Raw genomic sequence first — 20,426 nt, 5'->3', positions numbered from 1 at the left:
TAATCAGGGACGACACTTTTCGCCTAAACTTGATATTTGGTAAGGAGGGACTTCCTTGAAACTAAAAATACCATAAAAGCGGAAAGTGTCGTCCCTGATTAGCCTGTGCGGACTGCGGATGTCTGGTCACAGTTATTTTTAGTTCATTATCAAAAGAACAAAATTGATCAGATGAATACGTGATTCAAAATACAGTGTCCCAAAAATGCTAACTATCAAAGTTTAATTTAAAAATATTAAAATAACTATGCCTTACCTTGTAATTCGTATTGAGTCAACGTCACTATATCTCAAGGTCAACTATCTCAGTCGTATTGAGTCAACGTGAAAATATCTGTATGTCAACTTCCTCAGTCGTATTGAGTCATTGTGACAATATCTGTATGTCAACTTCCTCAGTCGTATTGAGTCAACGTGACAATATCTGTATGTCAACTGCCTCGGTCGTATTGAGTCAACGTGACAATATATGTATGTCAACTTCCTCAGTCGTATTGAGTCAACGTGACAATATCTGTATGTCAACTTCCTCAGTCGTATTGAGTCAACGTGACAATATATGTATGTCAACTTCCTCTGTCGTATTGAGTCAACGTGACAATATCTGTATGTCAACTTCCTCAGTCGTATTGAGTCAACGTGAAAATATCTCTAGGTCAACTTCCTCAGTCGTATTGAGTCAACGTGACAATATCTCTAGGTCACCTTTTACACAAACCAATGGTTGTGGCTTTTTATCTTTGTTATTACACGTTATTTTTTATTCAGAGTATTTCTTTCAGCGTTTAATGTTTTTTCTTACGATTTTCTTCAATGTCACAATCTAGTCCAATTAAGTAAACATTTCCGAATACATAGATTTTGTTTAAGTTTCCCACCGTTTATCTTCAAGCGTTTAACATTTAAGGAGATTTTATACATCAATGTATTTATGTTGTGTACGAAAACACGACTGCGCTTCCGTTTTGCGGATGTGGTTTGAAGCTCTTGTTGTGACGCTAACTTTTCCTGCGCCTACACTGTCTAATTGTGACGCTAACTTTATCTGCGCCTACACTGTCTAAGTTGATTTATGCGTTTGCTGTCTGGGTGAGACTCATTCCAATACATGACGGTCCTTTCTCTTTTGGTAGGGCCAGTCGCAGCCCCGACAAATGACGTATGAAACACACATGTATTTTTCATTGCAATTGAATGTGCTGATTCTGTTAACCCTTTTAATACACATAATTGAGAAAATGACATTGGTAGACACATGCTAAGATAAAATGCATAAAACGAGTACTCCAAGCCTTTAAATGAAACGAATGTTTGTAAAAGGCAACTATTGACTCAGTTTCACAAGTGCAAACGCTTGCAAAAAATAGTTGCCTCACATGAGACTATTGTTTGACGTTTTACTTCTAAGAAAAACAAACATCCAGGTTATATTTGCACACAGATGGATTTGCGGAAAAAGTCAATCGAAAGTAATTGTTGTTTGTTGTATTTAATTAAGATGTTTTATTTTTGTTTTGTTTGCGTTATGGCCCAAGAACAGACACCACACGCCCACAAAACATGTTTGATTCATTCATTTAATGCGTGAGGACTTCTTAGCGTTACATATGTAACATGATGTTCACAGTGTATCATGTTCTCCGACAATATTTGGCGATGTTGAAGGTGCTTGTGAGAACGTATGTTCGTATGTACATTTCAGCACAGAAGAAATATAAATGTAGCAACAAGTGTAGAATATCTGGGCGCCCGAAGATAACGTGTCAGAAACAGAAGCAGGTCAAAGGTCAAGGTCGAGCCGGGTACAAGGTCACAGCAGAGGTCAACTTGAGTTATATGTCATTGGATAAGCTGAAAAGTAAGTCATCGTTATCATCGTCTTTGATTATAATTATTACCGTTATCACCATCATCGTCAGCGCCGTCGTCATTGTCATCATCATCATCATAATCATTATCATCATCATCATCATCGTCATCTTCGTCGTCATCGTCAGCGTCGTCATTGTCATCATTAGCATCACCATCACCATCATCGATGATGTCAAAACAACTCAAACGAAACATGTTACTTTGCGACAAAATATTCATAATTTATTGATTTATTGATAACATTTTATTGATGAAGGTATCGTTTCAAGTAGAGTGTCTCGTATCGTCTTTGTGTTTTAGGCGGATGTGATGTCAAATGTGAGATGAAGAAGACCGAACGAAAATTACGAAAAGTCATAAAGAAACTGAAGACATTGGGACAGAAAAATGAATTTAAATTTAGGTTAGTAATAACACAATTTAAATGTAATTCAGTATATGGCAGAAGTAACCGTTTTATGAATATACATGTACGAACATCGAATCGTTATAGCGAACATTACACACCAAAATGAAATATTCCTCAAAATTCATCATAAAAAAACATTGTTGTAAAGGTTTGCAAAACTCCGCATTGAACACACTGTAATAAGCCATCAACGAAATTTGCTGTTTTAACGTAAGCATCCCCTTGTAAAAGGAAACCCGTTGTTATTATTATATTTAAGTGACTCCACACGACACGATAGGATATAACACTCATGCATGCATTTGGTTGTAAAGTAAAACACAGTCTCCTTGAATAGAATGAGTTTTTAACATAGATAAGACCAGATTGGAGCCTTGACTTTTAATGAGTTTGTATCATTATACTTCATATTTCAGTTACGCTGGTGATGAACAGGAAAACGTGAAGATCAAATCACCGCGGAAACAAAACGAAACTTGGTCATGTGACCCGAACAATCTGCTTTTAGGCGACCATTGTGGTAAGTTACGTCAAGTAATCATGGAATCATATTGAAATTCAAGATACAAAATATTAAAATCGTAGTGATATGTTTATTTTATGCTTTCCTGTGGTTTATAGAAAAATATCAGTGAATTATAACTGATAATTTCACTGTTTCAAACAGTGAAAATTATCAGTGAAAATTATAGATAATGTTCACTGTACTGTGAAATGTAGAGCTGCAACGATTCAATCCGATTCATCGAAAATCGATTCGAAATGCTTCGAATCGATTACGATACCAAACCTACCAAATTCGATTCGATTCTTTAACATATATACATATATATATACATAGATACGTAAAGCGCGCTGTATTCTGACTATTGACACAGGAAGGTGTAGGTTTTATCTTTATCTGTAATTACGACGCGCGCGATTGGTTGCTTATTACTTTAGTCATCCAATCAATAAGCCCGTTACGGTCTACTTTCGGGAAAAGCGTCAAAATGGCTGAACAAGTTGTTGCCGACAAATTGAAATTATCAGATGCGCCTAAGAAGCTAAAATCAAAAGTGTGGCAGTATTTTAGGTTTCGGGATGGTAGCCCTACCAATAAAGCAAAGTGTAAACTGTGCTTCACGGATGTGGCGTGCGCTAAATCCGGCTCAACCACTAATCTAATTTAATGCAATATGTCAAACGCAAACATAACGTTGATTTAGCAAGACAAAGAGGTCGCACAAGTGCAACTACTCAAGTCGCCAGCCAGAAAAGTAGTTCTACTTCTGTTGGAGTTTTGTTAAGTTTATTAGAGAATGTGATTTGTCCTACAAATAACAGGTGATGCTGTCATGGCACAGTGGTAGACATGCTTATAGCGGTTTTGGGTAAAGGTGTAATAGTGATAGTACTACCATTCAACTGATTCCAGATACGTTCTTATGATTATTTATTTATTTTTTATATTATTGTGTTATCAACACAATCTTCTAGTCAGAAGTTTTATATTAAAATTTAGTCCTAATTTGCTATTCTTTTTTATGTGTTTTATTGAAATCACATTTGAACAGAAATGTTAATTTTGATGCATAAGAGTGAATATATGATAAAACTAGGTTTGAAGATGAATCGAATCAAATCGGTATCGGAGTGTCTAAAATCGAAATCGAATCGAATCGAGCTGTTGGTGATGCGTTGCAGCTCTAGTGAAATGACGTCATTTTTTGACGAAATGACGTCATTATACCAGCGCAATTCTTTAGTATAAACTGTGAAAAAAAGCATAACATAAAAAGAAAATTTGTTGTATGCAGTTGAATATCGATTTTAATACATACGGAATATTACGCTAGTCAATTGTTCCACGAGTTTGTATCACTCGAGTGGCTTGTGCGATGACGTATCACACGAGAGGCGGAGCCTCGAGTGTGATGCGAAATAGCACAAGCCACGAGAGTGATACAAACTCATGGAACAATTTACTATCGTAATATTCCTTTTATTATATACAACAACTAACGAAAACAGTTAACAATTGTTGTTTTTTTACTTTAACAAAAGTGACAAAACAATGACTAAAACGGTACGCCATAGTTTATTTAAGACGCGTATGAATACAGTTTATGTAAATAAACGTGTAAACATTCGAACCGGGAAAACACAGGTTTCCGACACGCTTACCTTAATGCCATCGTTAATCCAATGTTTATAAGAATTAAGTTGACAACTTTAATCAGATGTTTATAACAAAAAACGTTGAAACAATATGCACTTCCACCTTTATATTCCATGTCTTTTTCAAAACTTAGTTAAAACCACACTATTTTATTGTATTCCTATCGAAATATACATTTATGCATGATAAACACACACTCCAAAACACATTCGTTCGATGTTTTTAACAAATAGTTTACTGTTAAAAAACACCCCGTCCTACAGGTCCTTAAATTCCATAGAGTTTAGATAAAACTATTGTGTTTCGTCACATAAATAACGTCACACGATGTACTTCGCAATATGTTTCGTAATATAAAATATTTCTATTTTCGGTGCGCGGTTCGATGTGACGTCATTAAATGGGTCGAAGTAGTCGGGCTAGTATGGTAATACGGAATTGGAAACAGCGAGTAGCGTAATACGGGATTTTTTATTTCAACGGTTGATACAACCTGTATTTTGTTAAAAGCATTAAACAGGTATATAATAAACTCGTGATCATAGAAACTATATATTTTCTATGGTCACTCGTGAATTAAAATCGATAATCCACCGAATCCAACAAATATCCTCTATGTAATATGAATTTTATTAAAATATGGATGCTCTTCATAAGATTTTATCATTTTATCGGATGTTCGTGTTTCCTTTGGTGTGAAAGCGTCTCATATACTTAAGTAAATTATAAAGTTATTCCACGTTGTTTATGTATATTATTTATTCCATATACTTCATCAACTACGCCCCACGTTAGCTGTATGTTGCCGGGATCTATCAGATTTCAATCACTTAGGATTATTGTTTGCAATATGGTCGGTGCTACATATCTATTTTCTGCAGTCGGCTGTTCTGCGGGTTACTTCTACGACCGGCCCTCCCGCTCGTGCGCCCCATGCCGCCCTGGGTTTTACCAGGACGAGGAGGGCCGCTTTGCCTGCAAGCCGTGTCCGCACAATCCAGGGGACTCGGGGCTGTACGCCGCAAAGAGCGTAGAGGAATGTTCGGGTAAGTACGTGTAGTCGTTGCTCGATCTGTAAATGAATACGTTGCGCGTAATTGCTTCGTACAATACACTTTTTCACGAATTACCTTAATCTTTATTTTTCACGAATGTAAATATTTCTCTTTCTGACCGATCAGGCAAAAATGAATTCCGGACAATAGCTTGATCGATCATTAATCATAAAAATACAAATACAAAAATATAGTGAATATTTTCAGTTATCAAGATTCTTAATTGCGTAAATTAAACCGTTTCCATTTTAGCTGCTTACCTCAATCATTCGGAAAATGAATACCTTTGACTAGGAAATAACGTGATAGTTAACATTTGATGTTAACATCATATTTAAAATGTAATAAGATTAATAACGTCTCCATTCGTTTCCCAGTTCAATGCGAGCCCGGTCACTACTCGGAGAGCGGGTTGAAGCCCTGCAAGCCCTGTCCCCAGGGCACGTACCAGCCGGGACTCGGGCGCCTCTCCTGCCAGGCCTGCGAGGGCCACCTCACCACCAGGGATAGCGGGGCCACCTCGTTTAAACAGTGTCTCACGAAAGGTACCTAAATAACTGTTAAGTGTTGGTTCGAAGTGTCTTCTAATAGGATAAAGACTGGCGAAAATGCAGAATCGATTTCTCTATCCATGATTTCCTATAGGGATAGAATTGCTTTTGCTGATATTTGTATCGATGTTTGTCGAGCCCGCTTGCGGAAAGTTCTATTAAGCAGTCACAACGGTCGGATGTATGTGCAAGTGTACGTCCAGGCTTGTTCAACCTGTTACGGTCTCATTCGTCATGAAATTTTAAACTATCTTAGCTCTAATTAATACCATCATAAGGCGACGTGTCTCGTGTAAACCTGCCTCCTCACCACTAATGTTCACCATGTGATGTGTTCTGGTTATGTACGAGCTGTCGCCTTGCTCAATCGTCAAGGTCCCATTTAAAAGGTAAAATGTTCTATATTAGCATACTATAGCTTTTCTAGATAATAACGTCATCATTGAGTATACATTTTATAAAATTTTACAACAAATGTTGCATGCGAAAGTCATTTTCAAAGTTAAGGTCAAACGCCAAACTTGCGCAAGTTGCAGCTTTCTAAATAATTAAAGGCATAGTTGACCATTTATTTGGCATATTGCCGACGAGCATCTAGTAAGAATAATAAAGCTCACAACTGCTTTAGCTGTAAAACACGATTTTAATTATAAAATATTCCAGAGGTATATCAATCAATGTCAATGTTTGGAGCGCACGCATCGTAAGAGGATATATGTCGAGGACCATGATGGGATATCGAATTTGTTTTATGTTTTGGTGTCTAATCTTAAATTGACTTTTTGACAGATTTTAGTATTTTTTTTAAATACCTCACTGTTTATGATAACCAAGCTATAATATTACCTTTAATGCTGGAATGCATGGTTGGTATCATTCTTTGCAGTAAGCTGCGCGCCTGGGCATTTCTATAAGTCTTCTAGCTCGAGTTGTCTCCCATGCCCCATTAGCCACTATCAGCCGCGCGGTGGACAGAACTACTGCGTCAAATGCCCTAACGGCACAACAACCGACCACGGCGCGGCTACGGATGTGTCGCACTGCAAAAGTGAGAAAAAAAAATGTTGTAAATATATACACATATATTTTATCTCGAATATTTCGAAGGCCTTAGGTTAGTATAATTTAAGTTATTTTCTATGCCATTTCAGGGGAAGAAATACACCGTTGTGTGTTTTCAGCGATTTCTTAGTCGTACATGATTTCTGTTCTTAAAATTAAATTCAGCATAGAAATGTTTTGACCAAAAATTAATTGGTATACATTTTTTTGAAAAAAGATCAAACAAAGTTATTATGTAATATCCTCGCAAATTATGTCGAACATTAAATGCAGCATAATCGAATGCAATCAATGTGATATTTACTTATCGGACGAAAGCTACTTTAAATTTAGATTATTATTTTTCGAAACATTTCGTTACCCTTGGGGTCAGGTATGTCATTGTATGTATTAATATGACGTTATAGATAAGCAGTTATATATTAACATATATGCAACTTGATAGTTCTGAATGCAAAATTGCTGAGAGCGGAAATTTGATCCGAGAATCCCTCGATATGTAAGAAAAGTTGTTAAATTGCTTTGAATAGTATATGTTCATTATAATGCTACCCGTGCCCTATAATACCACGTGTCCATGTGCAGGCCATGTGTGTGGCGGCGTGTTCGGTAAAGAGGTGGAGCAGGGGCTCATCCAGTCGCCTAACTACCCCGGGGACTATCCCACCAACGTGTCGTGCGTCTGGAAGATACGGCCCGCCAAGAACAGACGCATTCTCTTCATCGTGCCCGAGGTTTACCTAACCAAGGGTGATAAGTGCGGCGATAAACTAGTGATGAGGAAATCTAGTATGTTTCCTTGATCACAATAACGACAATATTTCCGTTGAAACGATGTTTCATGGAGATATAAATAGCATATACTCGTTCTTTTTCCACAAACACGAGTAAACAACGAATGACTATGCATAACACGTATTTAATGCAAATTCGCGTTTACATTATCGAATAAGTAATATTAAAAAGCAACGGTTTTTGTTCTTTTTTACAGTTCAATTAAAAGGAAAACTTTAATCAACGATATAAAATACATTCAAAGAGTATATTCGAGACTTTCAATCTTTTGTTTTAGTAACAGAAAACTAAGACTAGGCGAATAAATTGGTAAATGGTTAAATCAATACTAGCGTTATTTTCAGAAAACGAAATATCGACGATAACGTATGAGACGTGCGAGACTAGTGAGCGACCGATTGCGATCACCGCCCGCTCCAAACGCCTGTGGGTGGAGTTCCGGTCCGACGGGCAGAATACTGCCCGAGGGTTCTCCATACCATTTGTTACATTTAATGGTAAAATATGTTGTTATGCACTATAAAAGTTGTTATGACCTCCAAATTAATGCACTATTGCTTTTTACGATACTACCACATTTAAAGACATTAACAAAATGTGTTGCCGTCGCTGCGGTCACTGCCGTTGATTCAGCTACATGCACTTCTATTAATCCCCACGCTGCTGATAATTGTGATGATTATGCTACGGTTCATATAATGATGTTAGCAACAAAACGTACAAAGCCCTAACCACAATCTCCATTTTAATGAGTTAGTGATATAGGAAATGTATGTAACAATTGTGGCAATTCGCTCCCTTCCATAAATGAGTCGTGTTCTGAGAAAACTGGGCAAAATGCATGTGCGTAAAGTGTCGTCCCAAATTAGCCTGTGCAGTCCGCACAGGCTTATCAGGGACGACACTTTCCCCTGTTATGACATTTTTCGTTTAAATGAAGTCTCTTATTAGCAAAAAATCCAATTGAGGCGGAGAGTGTCGTCCCTGATTAGCCTGTGCGGACTGAACAGGCTAATCTGGGACGACACTTTACGCACATGCAGTATGCCCAGTTTTCTCAGAACGCGACTCAAATAATAAGGTTTCTATACCGCAGATTGATGCGGTTAACTTTATATCTGTATTTATTTTCACTTGGTCTGTTCTTTCAGAGGACTACCAGCGTTTGATCGAGAGTATAGTTCAAGATGGCCGCCTGTACAGCTCGTTTCAGCATCAGTCCGTGTTAAAGGTGCGTATTGAGGGGAGGGATATCGTTTACAAACCTCTGAAAACCATTATCCCATCGCCCAGAAATGTGAACATGTCTTTTTCATATTTTGTGCATTTTTTATGCCATCTTTTTTTAAGCATTTTCATCATGTTTTACGTTTCTTACAAATAACGATCTCGACGCCTTTTTGTGACGAATATGATCGCATACATGTACTGTGAACAATATGATAAATAAAATATTTGTTGACGAGACAAGTCCATTTAAACAAGACCATCGACGTGTTCGTTAAAGTCGACCATTGACCCCTCCTAGGGGCCTTTTCACGTTTTGGTAAATTGACAACATAAAAAAATGTTTCAGATTCGCAAATTTTCGTTGTAGTTATGATATTTGTGAGGAAACAGTAATACTGAATATTTACCATGCTCTAAAATATCCATTAAATGCATTTGACGATTTTAAAAACCTGAAAATTATAAAGCGTTGCAACGCGAAACGATTGAATAATTTGGAGAGGTCTGTTGTTATCGTTATATTTTGTGATATTACGAGAATTTCCTATAAAGTATAAAATACAGCATTCATTGTATGAGCACGGATGGCCGAGTGTTTCAAGCGATAGACTTTTACTCCAGGGGTCAGTGGTTCGAGACCAGTTGAGGGTTACTTTTTTCTACTTTCATTTAATTTTTGTTTGTTAACTTGAGCTTTTTATATCCAATGTTTACATTCATCAATATAAAGCATTTAATGACAAACTTCAATACATCCAAAATCCGTGAAAAGGCCATTTTAAAGGTACATATTCAGCAGTCCTTAAATGTAAGCACTAATCAGTGTCGGTTGAAGATTATTATTAACATGTGTTAAAGACGGGTATTTACTGGCCCTATCAAAGTTGAGCATTGACCAGGTCCTGTAAAACGTGTACATTGACAGCATAGTTTTAAGTAGAATATCGACCAGGACGTGTGAAACGTTGAATTGATCAGACCGTGGTAAAGGTGAACCTAGAAAAGACAATATTATAGGTGTACATAAACCAGTTCGCATTGAGTTACTGAATTTTAAAAAAATAATTCCCTGTTTCGTTGTCAGAGAGGATTAGTTCGGTAAAATCTAGTAGTGTTTCAATATTTGAAGAGCGTCAGGTTCGTATTGAAACCGCGTTTGTTTTAATTTGAGATCATGGTCATAAAATATTTATATAAACACAATACTATTCAAACGCAGAGGACATCAAACTATTTACGTACGTAAGCATATTGTCCCGTTTTTAGGTCGATATATTACGGATTCCGTTTAATGACACATTGGATATCACATTTCGCCGTTTTAGGGCGATACGCGACAAAGCTTGGCACATTATACAACGACATGAACATGTTCATTGCACAATTTGAAATTATTATTGCAGCAATTACTGAGCGCCATCGATCTACGCTATTAATTGTATCTTTATATTGTATGACGTGGTGTCTTCGTGTCGAATGACGTGTGTCGTGCTGTGTCATAAGATATTCGTCGCGACATGGTACAAGAACACTTAAAATAATGCACGATTTGTTAGTTTTTGTATGTATTATTATTGACAGTTAATAAGCAATGCTTTGGAATACATTCACGACGGATTTAGCTCGAGTTGATTTATTACCTTACTTCAGAACGACAAGATCATTTTATTGACCAAAAAAGAATGCACGAAATTTAATTCGATTTTGATATTTATTTAATAAATTATCATTTCTAAATGAGAATGGAACAAGTTTTATTACGCTTTGTAAATGTAAAAAGTTGATATGTTTTGTTAGCGTATATTTTTACCTAGCTTTTTATTTTATTGTAAACATCCGCAGATATCGTATGAAACGATCATTTTATAACGCCATAGCCGTTTGATTAATTGTCGTCTGTCGACTTCAAAGGACCGAAACAAGACACTCAGCACGACGTGCGTCATTGAAACACAATGGTAGTATACTGAGCACAAATCGCGGAATTGTCGTGTATCAACATTATAAAAAAAATCATTACAATGTGGAGTATTACGAAATCCGATTTAATATTGCGTTGAAGTCAAGCGATGATTGAACATCTGCATTTTAACCCATTTATGCCTTGTGGACTCTCCCATCCTTCAAAATTGGATCAATTTATTTCCAAAATTAGGGATGTCTAGTATATGTATTTCTATATTTAGAATATTTCTTACAGAAATTCCTTTAAGCAAACAGCGTAGACCCAGATGAGACGCCGCATGATGCTGGGTCTACGCTGCTTGCCCAGGCCTTTTTTCTAGACTCAAGGCATCAAAGGGTTAAGTAACGCCGCTTAATTATATTTCATTGTATTACACAGCATACCGATCGAAAGACGGCTAATAACCTGGCACAATCTGAGTTCTGTAAAAGCATGTTTTGATTATGTTCGTCAGTTGTTGTTTTCTTGTTTATTTCATAATAAATAATGGATTTCTCTACAAATTTCTGAACAACACAATTTTAAATTGACATGATTATCTCCCCGATATTACTCCGTATTTATAAAAGCGGACACTTCCATTGTCCACTTTCTCCTTGACCAATACAGTAATACAGTAGGCAAGGTTGAACATTTTGAAATTCAATGACTTGTTCGGACAACGTCTAATTTGCAAAACAAACATTAGTTAGTATGTTATTAATATGGGTTTGGTATAACAAAAGCGATCGTCGCCCGACATTGCAAAGCCTTGTGTGGTTAAAACGATGGTTTGTGTGATTAGTTCAGTTGTATGTATATTTAAGTAGGTGGCCAAGGACATGGTAAATATTGGTTTAATCGGGTATGTGTATTAACGGCAGCCGCAACTCCATGAATACATCCAAAAACGGCGAAAATATGCTGTCGTGGCTGATATCCAGTCAGATAAGCCGATAATTATTGACTTTATCGATAACGCGTAATAGATTCACGTTGTTAACCGAGATGATAGTTTACCTTGGTAATTTAAATCCCGATGGTCACGTCATTTATTAATCAATATTTAAAATTTTACCCATTTTAGAAAGCTGAAATGTTGCTCTTTCTAAATATCTAATTTATATGTCAATACATAACATATTAAAAAAGATATGACGAGTTTAACACAACGTAATTACGGTTTGTCTTTCAACTGCGGCTGAGTTTCGGGTAAAAAATATCGTCACCTTCACTGTAAATATATATTATTGCTCTGTCATTTTTAGTCAGAAATTTAACAAAAAACATTCATTAGAAAGCTTATACATTTGCGTTTTTTTTCTGTTATTTTCAATTGTTTATTTGAACTATTCAATTTATTGCGCCTAGTTAAAACCAACAGTACTAGCAGCCGCAGTCGATTTAAGCGGCTGCGAGACGCGATCTTCAATTTGAGATCATCAAATATTTACCATTTTTATTCAAATATTTAAGAAGTAACCATCAGACAAAAGCTTGAACATTTATTGTTTACATTAAGAAATTTAATTCGAAAACAGATGAAAAAATGATACGGAAATTGCGATACCGATTTGTTGCTAAAAACTACTCACAAAGAGACATTTATTTATATAAATGAATTATGTAATACAAACATCAATTAAATTGTTTAAAAGATTATTTATATTAAAGTGTATATTAAATACACGTGCGTCTACTGTAATAACAAGTCTTTAGCCTTCATTATTCAATCGGTACAGGAATATTCTCAAAATAAATTTGTCACACATCCAACACACATGAACAACTTCTCACATATTGACCTTTCATAGGCCGCTTTATTTGACAAACAAGTACAATCACAATAGATCTTTGCAACAAATTTAGAAATTGCTTTAATCATGATAATTAGCATGCGTCCTTTAAATTGTTCCGACATTGACTGTTTTCACGCCGTTTTCATTTTTCGGTATTGCACTAAAAATTCAAACAATAACAGTTATCTTGTTAATGTAACCTTAATTATAATGTTCATTAGTTTTTATGTACAATATCAGTGTTGTTCAGTATGGCATAAAGTAAAGATGATTTTGTTAATTTCACAGATATTGAGAAGCTTGAAAAGGTATTGGCTGATTTTACAGAAAGTGAATACTGTTTTATGATAGTGACTTTGAAGTAAAACAGGAACCAAAATCTAAATCTATCAAGTCTAGTAGGAATACAGAGATAAATGATACAAAGACACATAAGAAGACATTGTATCAATGTGATGAATGTGACAGGTCTTATGCTTCAATTTCTTGGATGCGTGATCATCTTCGCACAAAGCATTTTGAATATTCTTCTAGTAAAGTCAACACTTCATGGTTAAGTGAACATCTACCTGAAATGTAAGGTCACATAATCATTTTCTATCTTGTGAAAAGGTTTACAAAATATCCATAAATGCAACTTGAAAAGAATAAACTTGTAGTAAATCATGAAACGGATTTTTAATAGATGTAAACATATAAATCAATAATAAGTAGGGTTTTATCTAGAGCAGTTATCGGCGGACAGTTGCTAACGAAAACAATTGGAAAATATTTACACTATAAAGTAGTTGACAAGCCTCGGGCAAGGCTTTTATGGTCTAAACCTTTGTTGTAATATTTGTATTTCACACTTAAAAGGTTTGACGAAAAATCAATTTTACAAGTTGTTAGTACGTGCTGGGGCTTGTTTGATGGCTGTTAGATGGGCGATTGTCATGCGTATTTATAAAAAAAGAACATTAAATTAAAGCAAGGACATGAACATGCGCTCTTTTTTTAGTGAAAAACAGATAAAACGTTTATGAATAAAAAAAAGAAAATACACGTTAAAAATAAATAATATCAAAACAGCAATGATTTTTATATCATTGTAAATAACTTCTTCTGTACAGTGGACTATTCGTTAAATATTGAACGAAATACGTGTACACTGTTATTTAATTCCAATTAATCGGTTCAACTTTTATGACACAAAAACACATTTGTTATTTTGGTAACAAATGCGAATTGATATGCCGGTATTGTATTTATTTCACCAATAAAACTGGTATATTGCGTTTATTTAACAATTCTAGTTCGTTTTCATTATTGTTTTGTTTAATATTGCGAAAGCCAAAGTGTTGATACAAATATCGTTTATAGCCTCTTCAAAATAAGAATATTGACGTGTATATGCGTTGCATTGAAAAACGTTTTAAATGATTAAAACGAGTATTTAACGCATAGTGGGTAGTACAGCATTGCTGACTCTATGTTTGAAGTATTTATTACATATATGAAATGTTAATTTGTAAATAAAGCGAAAATATTTTTAAACATCTTTATCGATTTCCATTTGTCATAACATATCTTGAACTCTGTGACTACTTCGCATAACTTATAATAATGTTTTAAACGTCATGTTCTAATACGTGAAATTAAATTTGTTCACACGTTTTAGGTGTCTATGAAATTATAAGATTTATGTGTACATACTCAATATATTTTATTGTTTAGTAATTACTGATGCTTTTATAAAGACTCGGTTTTGGATTAGTATTTTAAAAGATAATTGAAAAGATTATATATTGAATTATTATTATTGTATATACGTTTGTGAAGATAATGGGTTATTTACACCCCATTGCTTGCCATTAGGTAATTTTCTGTAGTCGCATGGCCAAATAAGTAAGTAAGTAAGTAGGTTAGTAAGTAAGTAAGTAAGTAAGTAAGTAAGTAAGTAAGTAAGTAAGTAAGTAAGTAAGTAAGTAAGTAAGTAAGTAAGTAAGTAAGTAAGTAAGTTAGTAAGTAAGTAAGTAAGTAAGCACATGTATGTCACAGCCTGTAATATAAAGTTCAAATCTCAAAGTAAATTCATATGTTATTTATATGATTCGGAAAATGTATTGCATACAAAGTCACAAACTATCGTAAAACAATTACAATTAGTTTTCGCCGATTTGTAATCTTCCCTTTTTGGCCATCGCGCAATAATATGACTCCTTCGATTTTGTTGAAGCATTTACCAATTTGCTATCAGACTATAATCGGTCGTCACGGTCGCTCATATACTAGTAATATAATACATGTGTATACACGTTTTACTATGTTAACTGCTTCGTTTCAGGACCGTATGTTGCTGACCAATATGATGCGCCTTATCGCCAACCCGGAAGGCATCTTCGAGGAGAACAAGTACCGCAAGATCATGGAGTCCCGAGTGCCGCGCTCCTTCATCAAGCTCATCCAGAGGAAAGTCATTCGCTTCTTCAATCCTTGATTGGGGAGACTGAACGCGATAGACGATGCATACCGACTTCGAAAAAAGAGCATCGCTGGATCATTTGCCCACCAATCTATATTGTCTGACTATACGATCTTAGGACTCCTCTCTCAACCGATGTGAAAATTTAGATCTTATTCTTCACAAATGGTTCTTTTGTAATCCTTAATACTGTGACATGAAGCTATTCTTAATTGAACATAATTTCAAATGCTATATTTTGCCAGTCGTTTCCTGGACAAATGATCATCCGCTATTTTACATATGAGACGCGTTCTGGGAAAACTGGGCTTAATACATATGCAAAAAATGTCGTCTCAGTAATCTGGGACGACATTTCCCGCCTTCACATGATTTTCAATAAGAAGAGACTTCCCTTAGACGAAAAGTTTCATAAAATCGGAAAGTGTCGTCTCTGATTAGCCTGTGCTAAATGGCCACGCTAACCTGGGACGCCACTTTACAAACATGTACGAAGCACGTTTTCACAGAACGAGCCTCGTTACTAAAAACTATTAGAGACGCGTTCTTAGAAAACGGAGCTTAATCTTAATGTATGTTCGGAAAGTGTCATCCCAGATTAGCCTGTGCACTCCGCACAAGCTAATCAGGGATGACATATTCCGCTTTTATGTTTTTTTTTGTTGAAATAAAATCTCTTCTAAGCAAAAATCCAATTTAGGCGGAAAGTGTCGTCCCTGAATAGCCTATGCGGACTGCACAGGCTAATCTGGGACGACACTTTACGCACATGCATTATGCCCAGTTTTTTTCAGAATACGACTCATTATTTGCGAATAATATGATTATTTGAAGAAAGTCTTTGAAAGGACCGTTCTGTTTGTGATAGAGGACGCCTCTGGATATTAGCCGTTATTATCGATCTGATACAACTCGACTAAAATGAGTTAAGATTGGGATAGCGTTTGTCCTTAAAAAGGGTAATTTTTAGGCGTTGTGACGCTTATATTATGAGAATAAAAGGGTTCTTACCATTAAATCACTAGTTCGCCTTTGCACATTCTTAAGTATTTATTTACTGTAATTGAGTATTAACTTTTTTGACCTGGTAAATATTTTAACACTAGGCAACGTAATGAATGAAGGTGCAATTTTTGTACATGTTTTAACCGCCATTAATACTGTTAAATACTAGTAAAATAAACTTGTTTATCAGATGACGTTTCCAATATTTGATAAAGCTGCTATACAATTTTCATAAGATTTCGCATTGAAACATAAATAAGTTTTGGAAGTCACTTTAACTATTCCAAGATTGTTCTTGTCATATATTAATTACAAGTACAACTAAATAAAGTTCAACGGAATGTCACCGCGACTTATGTAATCTTGTACAATTTGAAAATGAAACAAAATAGATTGCTTCTAATAGCTGGCATGTATTCGCCTGAAAACTTTCAGCGGGTTTATCTACCAATGGATACCAACGCTTGGATGAAACACGTATTTGTATGGGTCAACGTTTTAGACTGAGAGCCAACTTGAAGCTTTGTATTGTGGATGTAAGTTTAGTGTAAATTTTAATGTTACTAAAACATTCTCCATGTTCTCTGCCGTCAAAGATTACCATACTTGTATAAGCTTTCGGATGTATACAGACACTGTTTTGTCCGACTCAATATCCCCATGTGTTCGTGACTGTTCGATTAATAATAACAGAGAAAACGCTTGTTTAACCCATTTATGCCTAGTGGACTCTTCCATCCTTCTAAATTGGATAAATTTAGTTCCAAAATGAGGGATGTCTAGTATGTTTATTTCTATATTTTGAATATTTCTTGCAGAAATTCCTTTAAGCAAACAGCGCAGACCCAGATGAGACGCCGCATCATGCGGCGTCTCATCTGGGTCCACGCTGTTTGCCAATGCCTTTTTTCTCGATGCTAGGCAGAAATAGATTAACACAGAGCAGTTCTTGTATGAAAGGACTCTTTTACATGCATTGTAATAATCAACTATAAAATATTACATTATTTAACAAGTTGACAAAACATGGCTTCGTTCAGAATTCCTATTGTTTGTTATTTTGTTTTAAGATGCTTTTAATGTGTACCTGACCGTCCAATTAAATAGGAACAATTTAACAAATCTAACCGATATCTCATACTTCCAATACCAGAACTGTTGAACCCGTACAGAAACGTTTACTAATTGTTTCACTCGCATGCATGCTTGTATACGAATCGCATTTCGTGATTGTTGCGTAATATTGTAAATTTGATTAAACATATAACATTATATTTTTATGTTTTAATTAAATATGCTTGTCGCTGGATGGTTCATTGTGTGCGATTCGAAAACAGGCCCGGTCGCACATGCACAAATGATCACTCCCTCGTTGGTTTTGTACCAGAAATGACAAATCGATGTTCGTTTTCCATTTCGAGCCCCAGTGGAGATTGGAGCGGCTTAAATTTTACTACAACAAACCCACATACCGTCTTAATGGAGACTTTGCTTTTATCAAGGTTCAGCGCTGGGCGCCATTAATCATTAATTCTTGTTCATACCATTTGATGATGTTATTTTCTTTAAAGGGATCTTTTCACGGTTTGGTAAATTGACAAAATTGAATAAAAGTTGTTTCAGATTCGCAAATTTTCGTTTTAGTTATGATATTTGTGAGGAAATAGTATTATTGAACATTTACCATAGTCTAATATAGCCGTTATATGCATCTTTTGACGATTTAAAAACCTAAAAAATATAAAGCGTTGCAACGCGAAACGATTGAATAATTTGGAGAGTTGTGTTGTTGTCGTTTAAATTTACGAAACTACGAAGATTGCTTATATAAGGTATAAAATACGTCATACATTAACACTCGGCAGAATAGCCGAAAGGGCTAATGCGATTTTACTCCAGGACTCCGGGGGTCACTGGTTCGAAACCCGGTGCGAGCTACATTTTTTTCCTTTTTTAAATTTTATTCTTGATTTTTCACTGAAGATTTTAAGATCCAAAGTTTACATTTATCAAAATAAAGCATTTAATGACTAACTTCAAAATATGCAATAATCTGTAAAAAGGCCCCTTTAAGTCCCACTGGAATGGGAAATTAGCTTTGTATCTTAAACTTTATATAATTTAACCCAGGGACCTTTACGTTTGTTTAGGTCCCTGCTTTACTTTAATATCACAGTTATAATTACACTTAATCTGGTTAATTCAAACCAATGTTTAAAAATAGTTATTAAAGTGATATCATGGGCATCTAACAGTATATAGGTGTCTATCGCAACCGTTGTTTATTTTTGGTGTTTTCACTTCATATACACTTATATTTGTTAATGCAGCATCAACATACTAAAACAATATCCCGGAAAGAGAAAAATAATCCATTTGAATATCAACCGTACTTTCATTTGACAACTGACGATTGAAATTATTAGATGTACGATGGGAGTCTAAATGTAGTTTTCATGCAGATTCGTTCATACGACACAAAGACACAAGTTTGTTTTACAGATCATTTCGGCTTAGAGGACTGGGGAGTCATGTAAAATATCGAAAATAATATATATTTTTTATAAACAACTGGCAGCAAGATGCGTTGTAGATAATTGGTCAGTTACCACATTTTAACTAATTATTTTGACCTGTTAATTCTTTTCAGCTCAATTCAACAGTGAAAAATGCCAATAATATCACTTTAACAAACAATAACACAGTGCCCCAGATAAGCTGCGTATCTGCGTCTTTCACCCTATTAAAATGTTTTAAAACGCAAAGAAATAAAATACCATGTGTATTGAAAACGCAACCAATTTGACTTTTACACAAATTCGTCAAATTTGATGCGTACGATGCAATAGCTTCGATCGAAAATACTTAGCTCGTTTTAGGAATTTTCTCTTAACTTTGAAATTATTATCATAACACGGCGACGCTTTCATTCAGCAAGCGCATGGATAACGGAGCAGTCAAAATTATTAAAACGCTCTGCGGACTAGATTTCACAGTTAAATAAAGCGTCTGACCAAATAATTGACGAAGACATGCATGCGTTTTCAATCTGACATAATTCGTCGCTCATTGTGCATGTATTTGCAAAGCGTCTGTACTTTCAGTTTCTATTAGGATGCGAAATCAAAATGTTTGAGAGGTTGAAAGACGTCCGCGATTGTTGCGCCAAAATATCAGTCGATTGCAAACTTTTTCAAATCCAAGAAAGCAAGAGCCGATAAGTGCAGAATAATTCGTATTATCGATTTTTTTAAGTTTAAAGTTTATATTAAGGACAGTTTCAAGGATTAGAGATGTTATGAAACTTCAGTTTATTAAAGTTAATTATGATAGTGTGTATTAAAGTTAATTATGATAGTTTATACAGTTCTATTGAATCAATACAAGTGTGCAGCTTCAACAAAAGTAAAGCAGCAATGATTTTAAGGTATGCATTTTTATAAATCATTTCAGCCTATTTCAAGAATGAAATCACCCTATTTTTCAAAATCGATGTGTGAAAACCCTATTTCCCAAATAATTATCTGGGGCATTGTAACAGTTTGAAAATTTTGTTGTTTAGTGGTATTTTATTTGCCTGTGCGTGTTAATGACACAATTATGTTGGAAAAAGTATATTAAATATGGTGTCCAAAAGCCGAGTTCCAAAAAGTCACATTGTTAGAAAAGAAAATTATATTTATATTTGCGCCCATTTGCCTACGAAGTTCATTCATGTCACATTACAAAATACACAACACATTAAGTGGTTGATACTGTCTGGCAACAAAAACGTGCCAGACGTTTTATTGGTTAAGATAAGAAACCAAGATATACAGAGTTATACTGTATTAAACATGTGATATAAAATATTCTTGAAACTCTTGGAGATATGAAACGCTGTTGCTGGCCTCTTTGTTTGTCCGAAAGAGGCCGTGTTGAAGCAATCGATACCGAATAAACGAACGGTTTTGCGCTATAGGTTACACACGGACAATTTTCAACAAAAGCTATCTTTAAGTTCTTCGCTCAGCCTTTACCCATTGGGCATTTTTATTGCATCCAATTATTATAACAATGTGCTTAATAAAATGTACCT

At 35.2% G+C, this 20,426-nt stretch overlaps 1 protein-coding gene across 4 annotated transcripts in view; it reads left to right on the top strand.

Moving 5' to 3' along the window:
* The window catches only part of LOC127839511 (signal peptide, CUB and EGF-like domain-containing protein 2), a 131,124-nt gene extending 113,504 nt beyond the window's left edge, over nucleotides 1-17,620 (top strand). For all 4 annotated transcript variants that reach the window (XM_052367910.1, XM_052367918.1, XM_052367904.1 and 1 more), the window contains 10 exons: nucleotides 1,703-1,858; nucleotides 2,173-2,275; nucleotides 2,698-2,801; nucleotides 5,324-5,488; nucleotides 5,875-6,042; nucleotides 6,935-7,096; nucleotides 7,696-7,899; nucleotides 8,250-8,402; nucleotides 9,057-9,136; nucleotides 15,206-17,620. In XM_052367910.1, coding sequence (XP_052223870.1) covers nucleotides 1,703-1,858; nucleotides 2,173-2,275; nucleotides 2,698-2,801; nucleotides 5,324-5,488; nucleotides 5,875-6,042; nucleotides 6,935-7,096; nucleotides 7,696-7,899; nucleotides 8,250-8,402; nucleotides 9,057-9,136; nucleotides 15,206-15,358 — 1,448 coding nt within the window. In that variant the 3' untranslated portion in view covers nucleotides 15,359-17,620. The remainder of the gene's footprint in view (nucleotides 1-1,702; nucleotides 1,859-2,172; nucleotides 2,276-2,697; nucleotides 2,802-5,323; nucleotides 5,489-5,874; nucleotides 6,043-6,934; nucleotides 7,097-7,695; nucleotides 7,900-8,249; nucleotides 8,403-9,056; nucleotides 9,137-15,205) is intronic.
* Nucleotides 17,621-20,426: the final 2,806 nt, after the last annotated feature.

Source organism: Dreissena polymorpha, chromosome 1 (genome assembly GCF_020536995.1).
Source record: "Dreissena polymorpha isolate Duluth1 chromosome 1, UMN_Dpol_1.0, whole genome shotgun sequence".
Taxonomy (NCBI): Eukaryota; Metazoa; Mollusca; class Bivalvia; order Myida; family Dreissenidae; genus Dreissena; species Dreissena polymorpha.
Note: the sequence above shows the minus strand (reverse complement) of the source record. Positions and strands in the feature narration are given on the sequence as shown.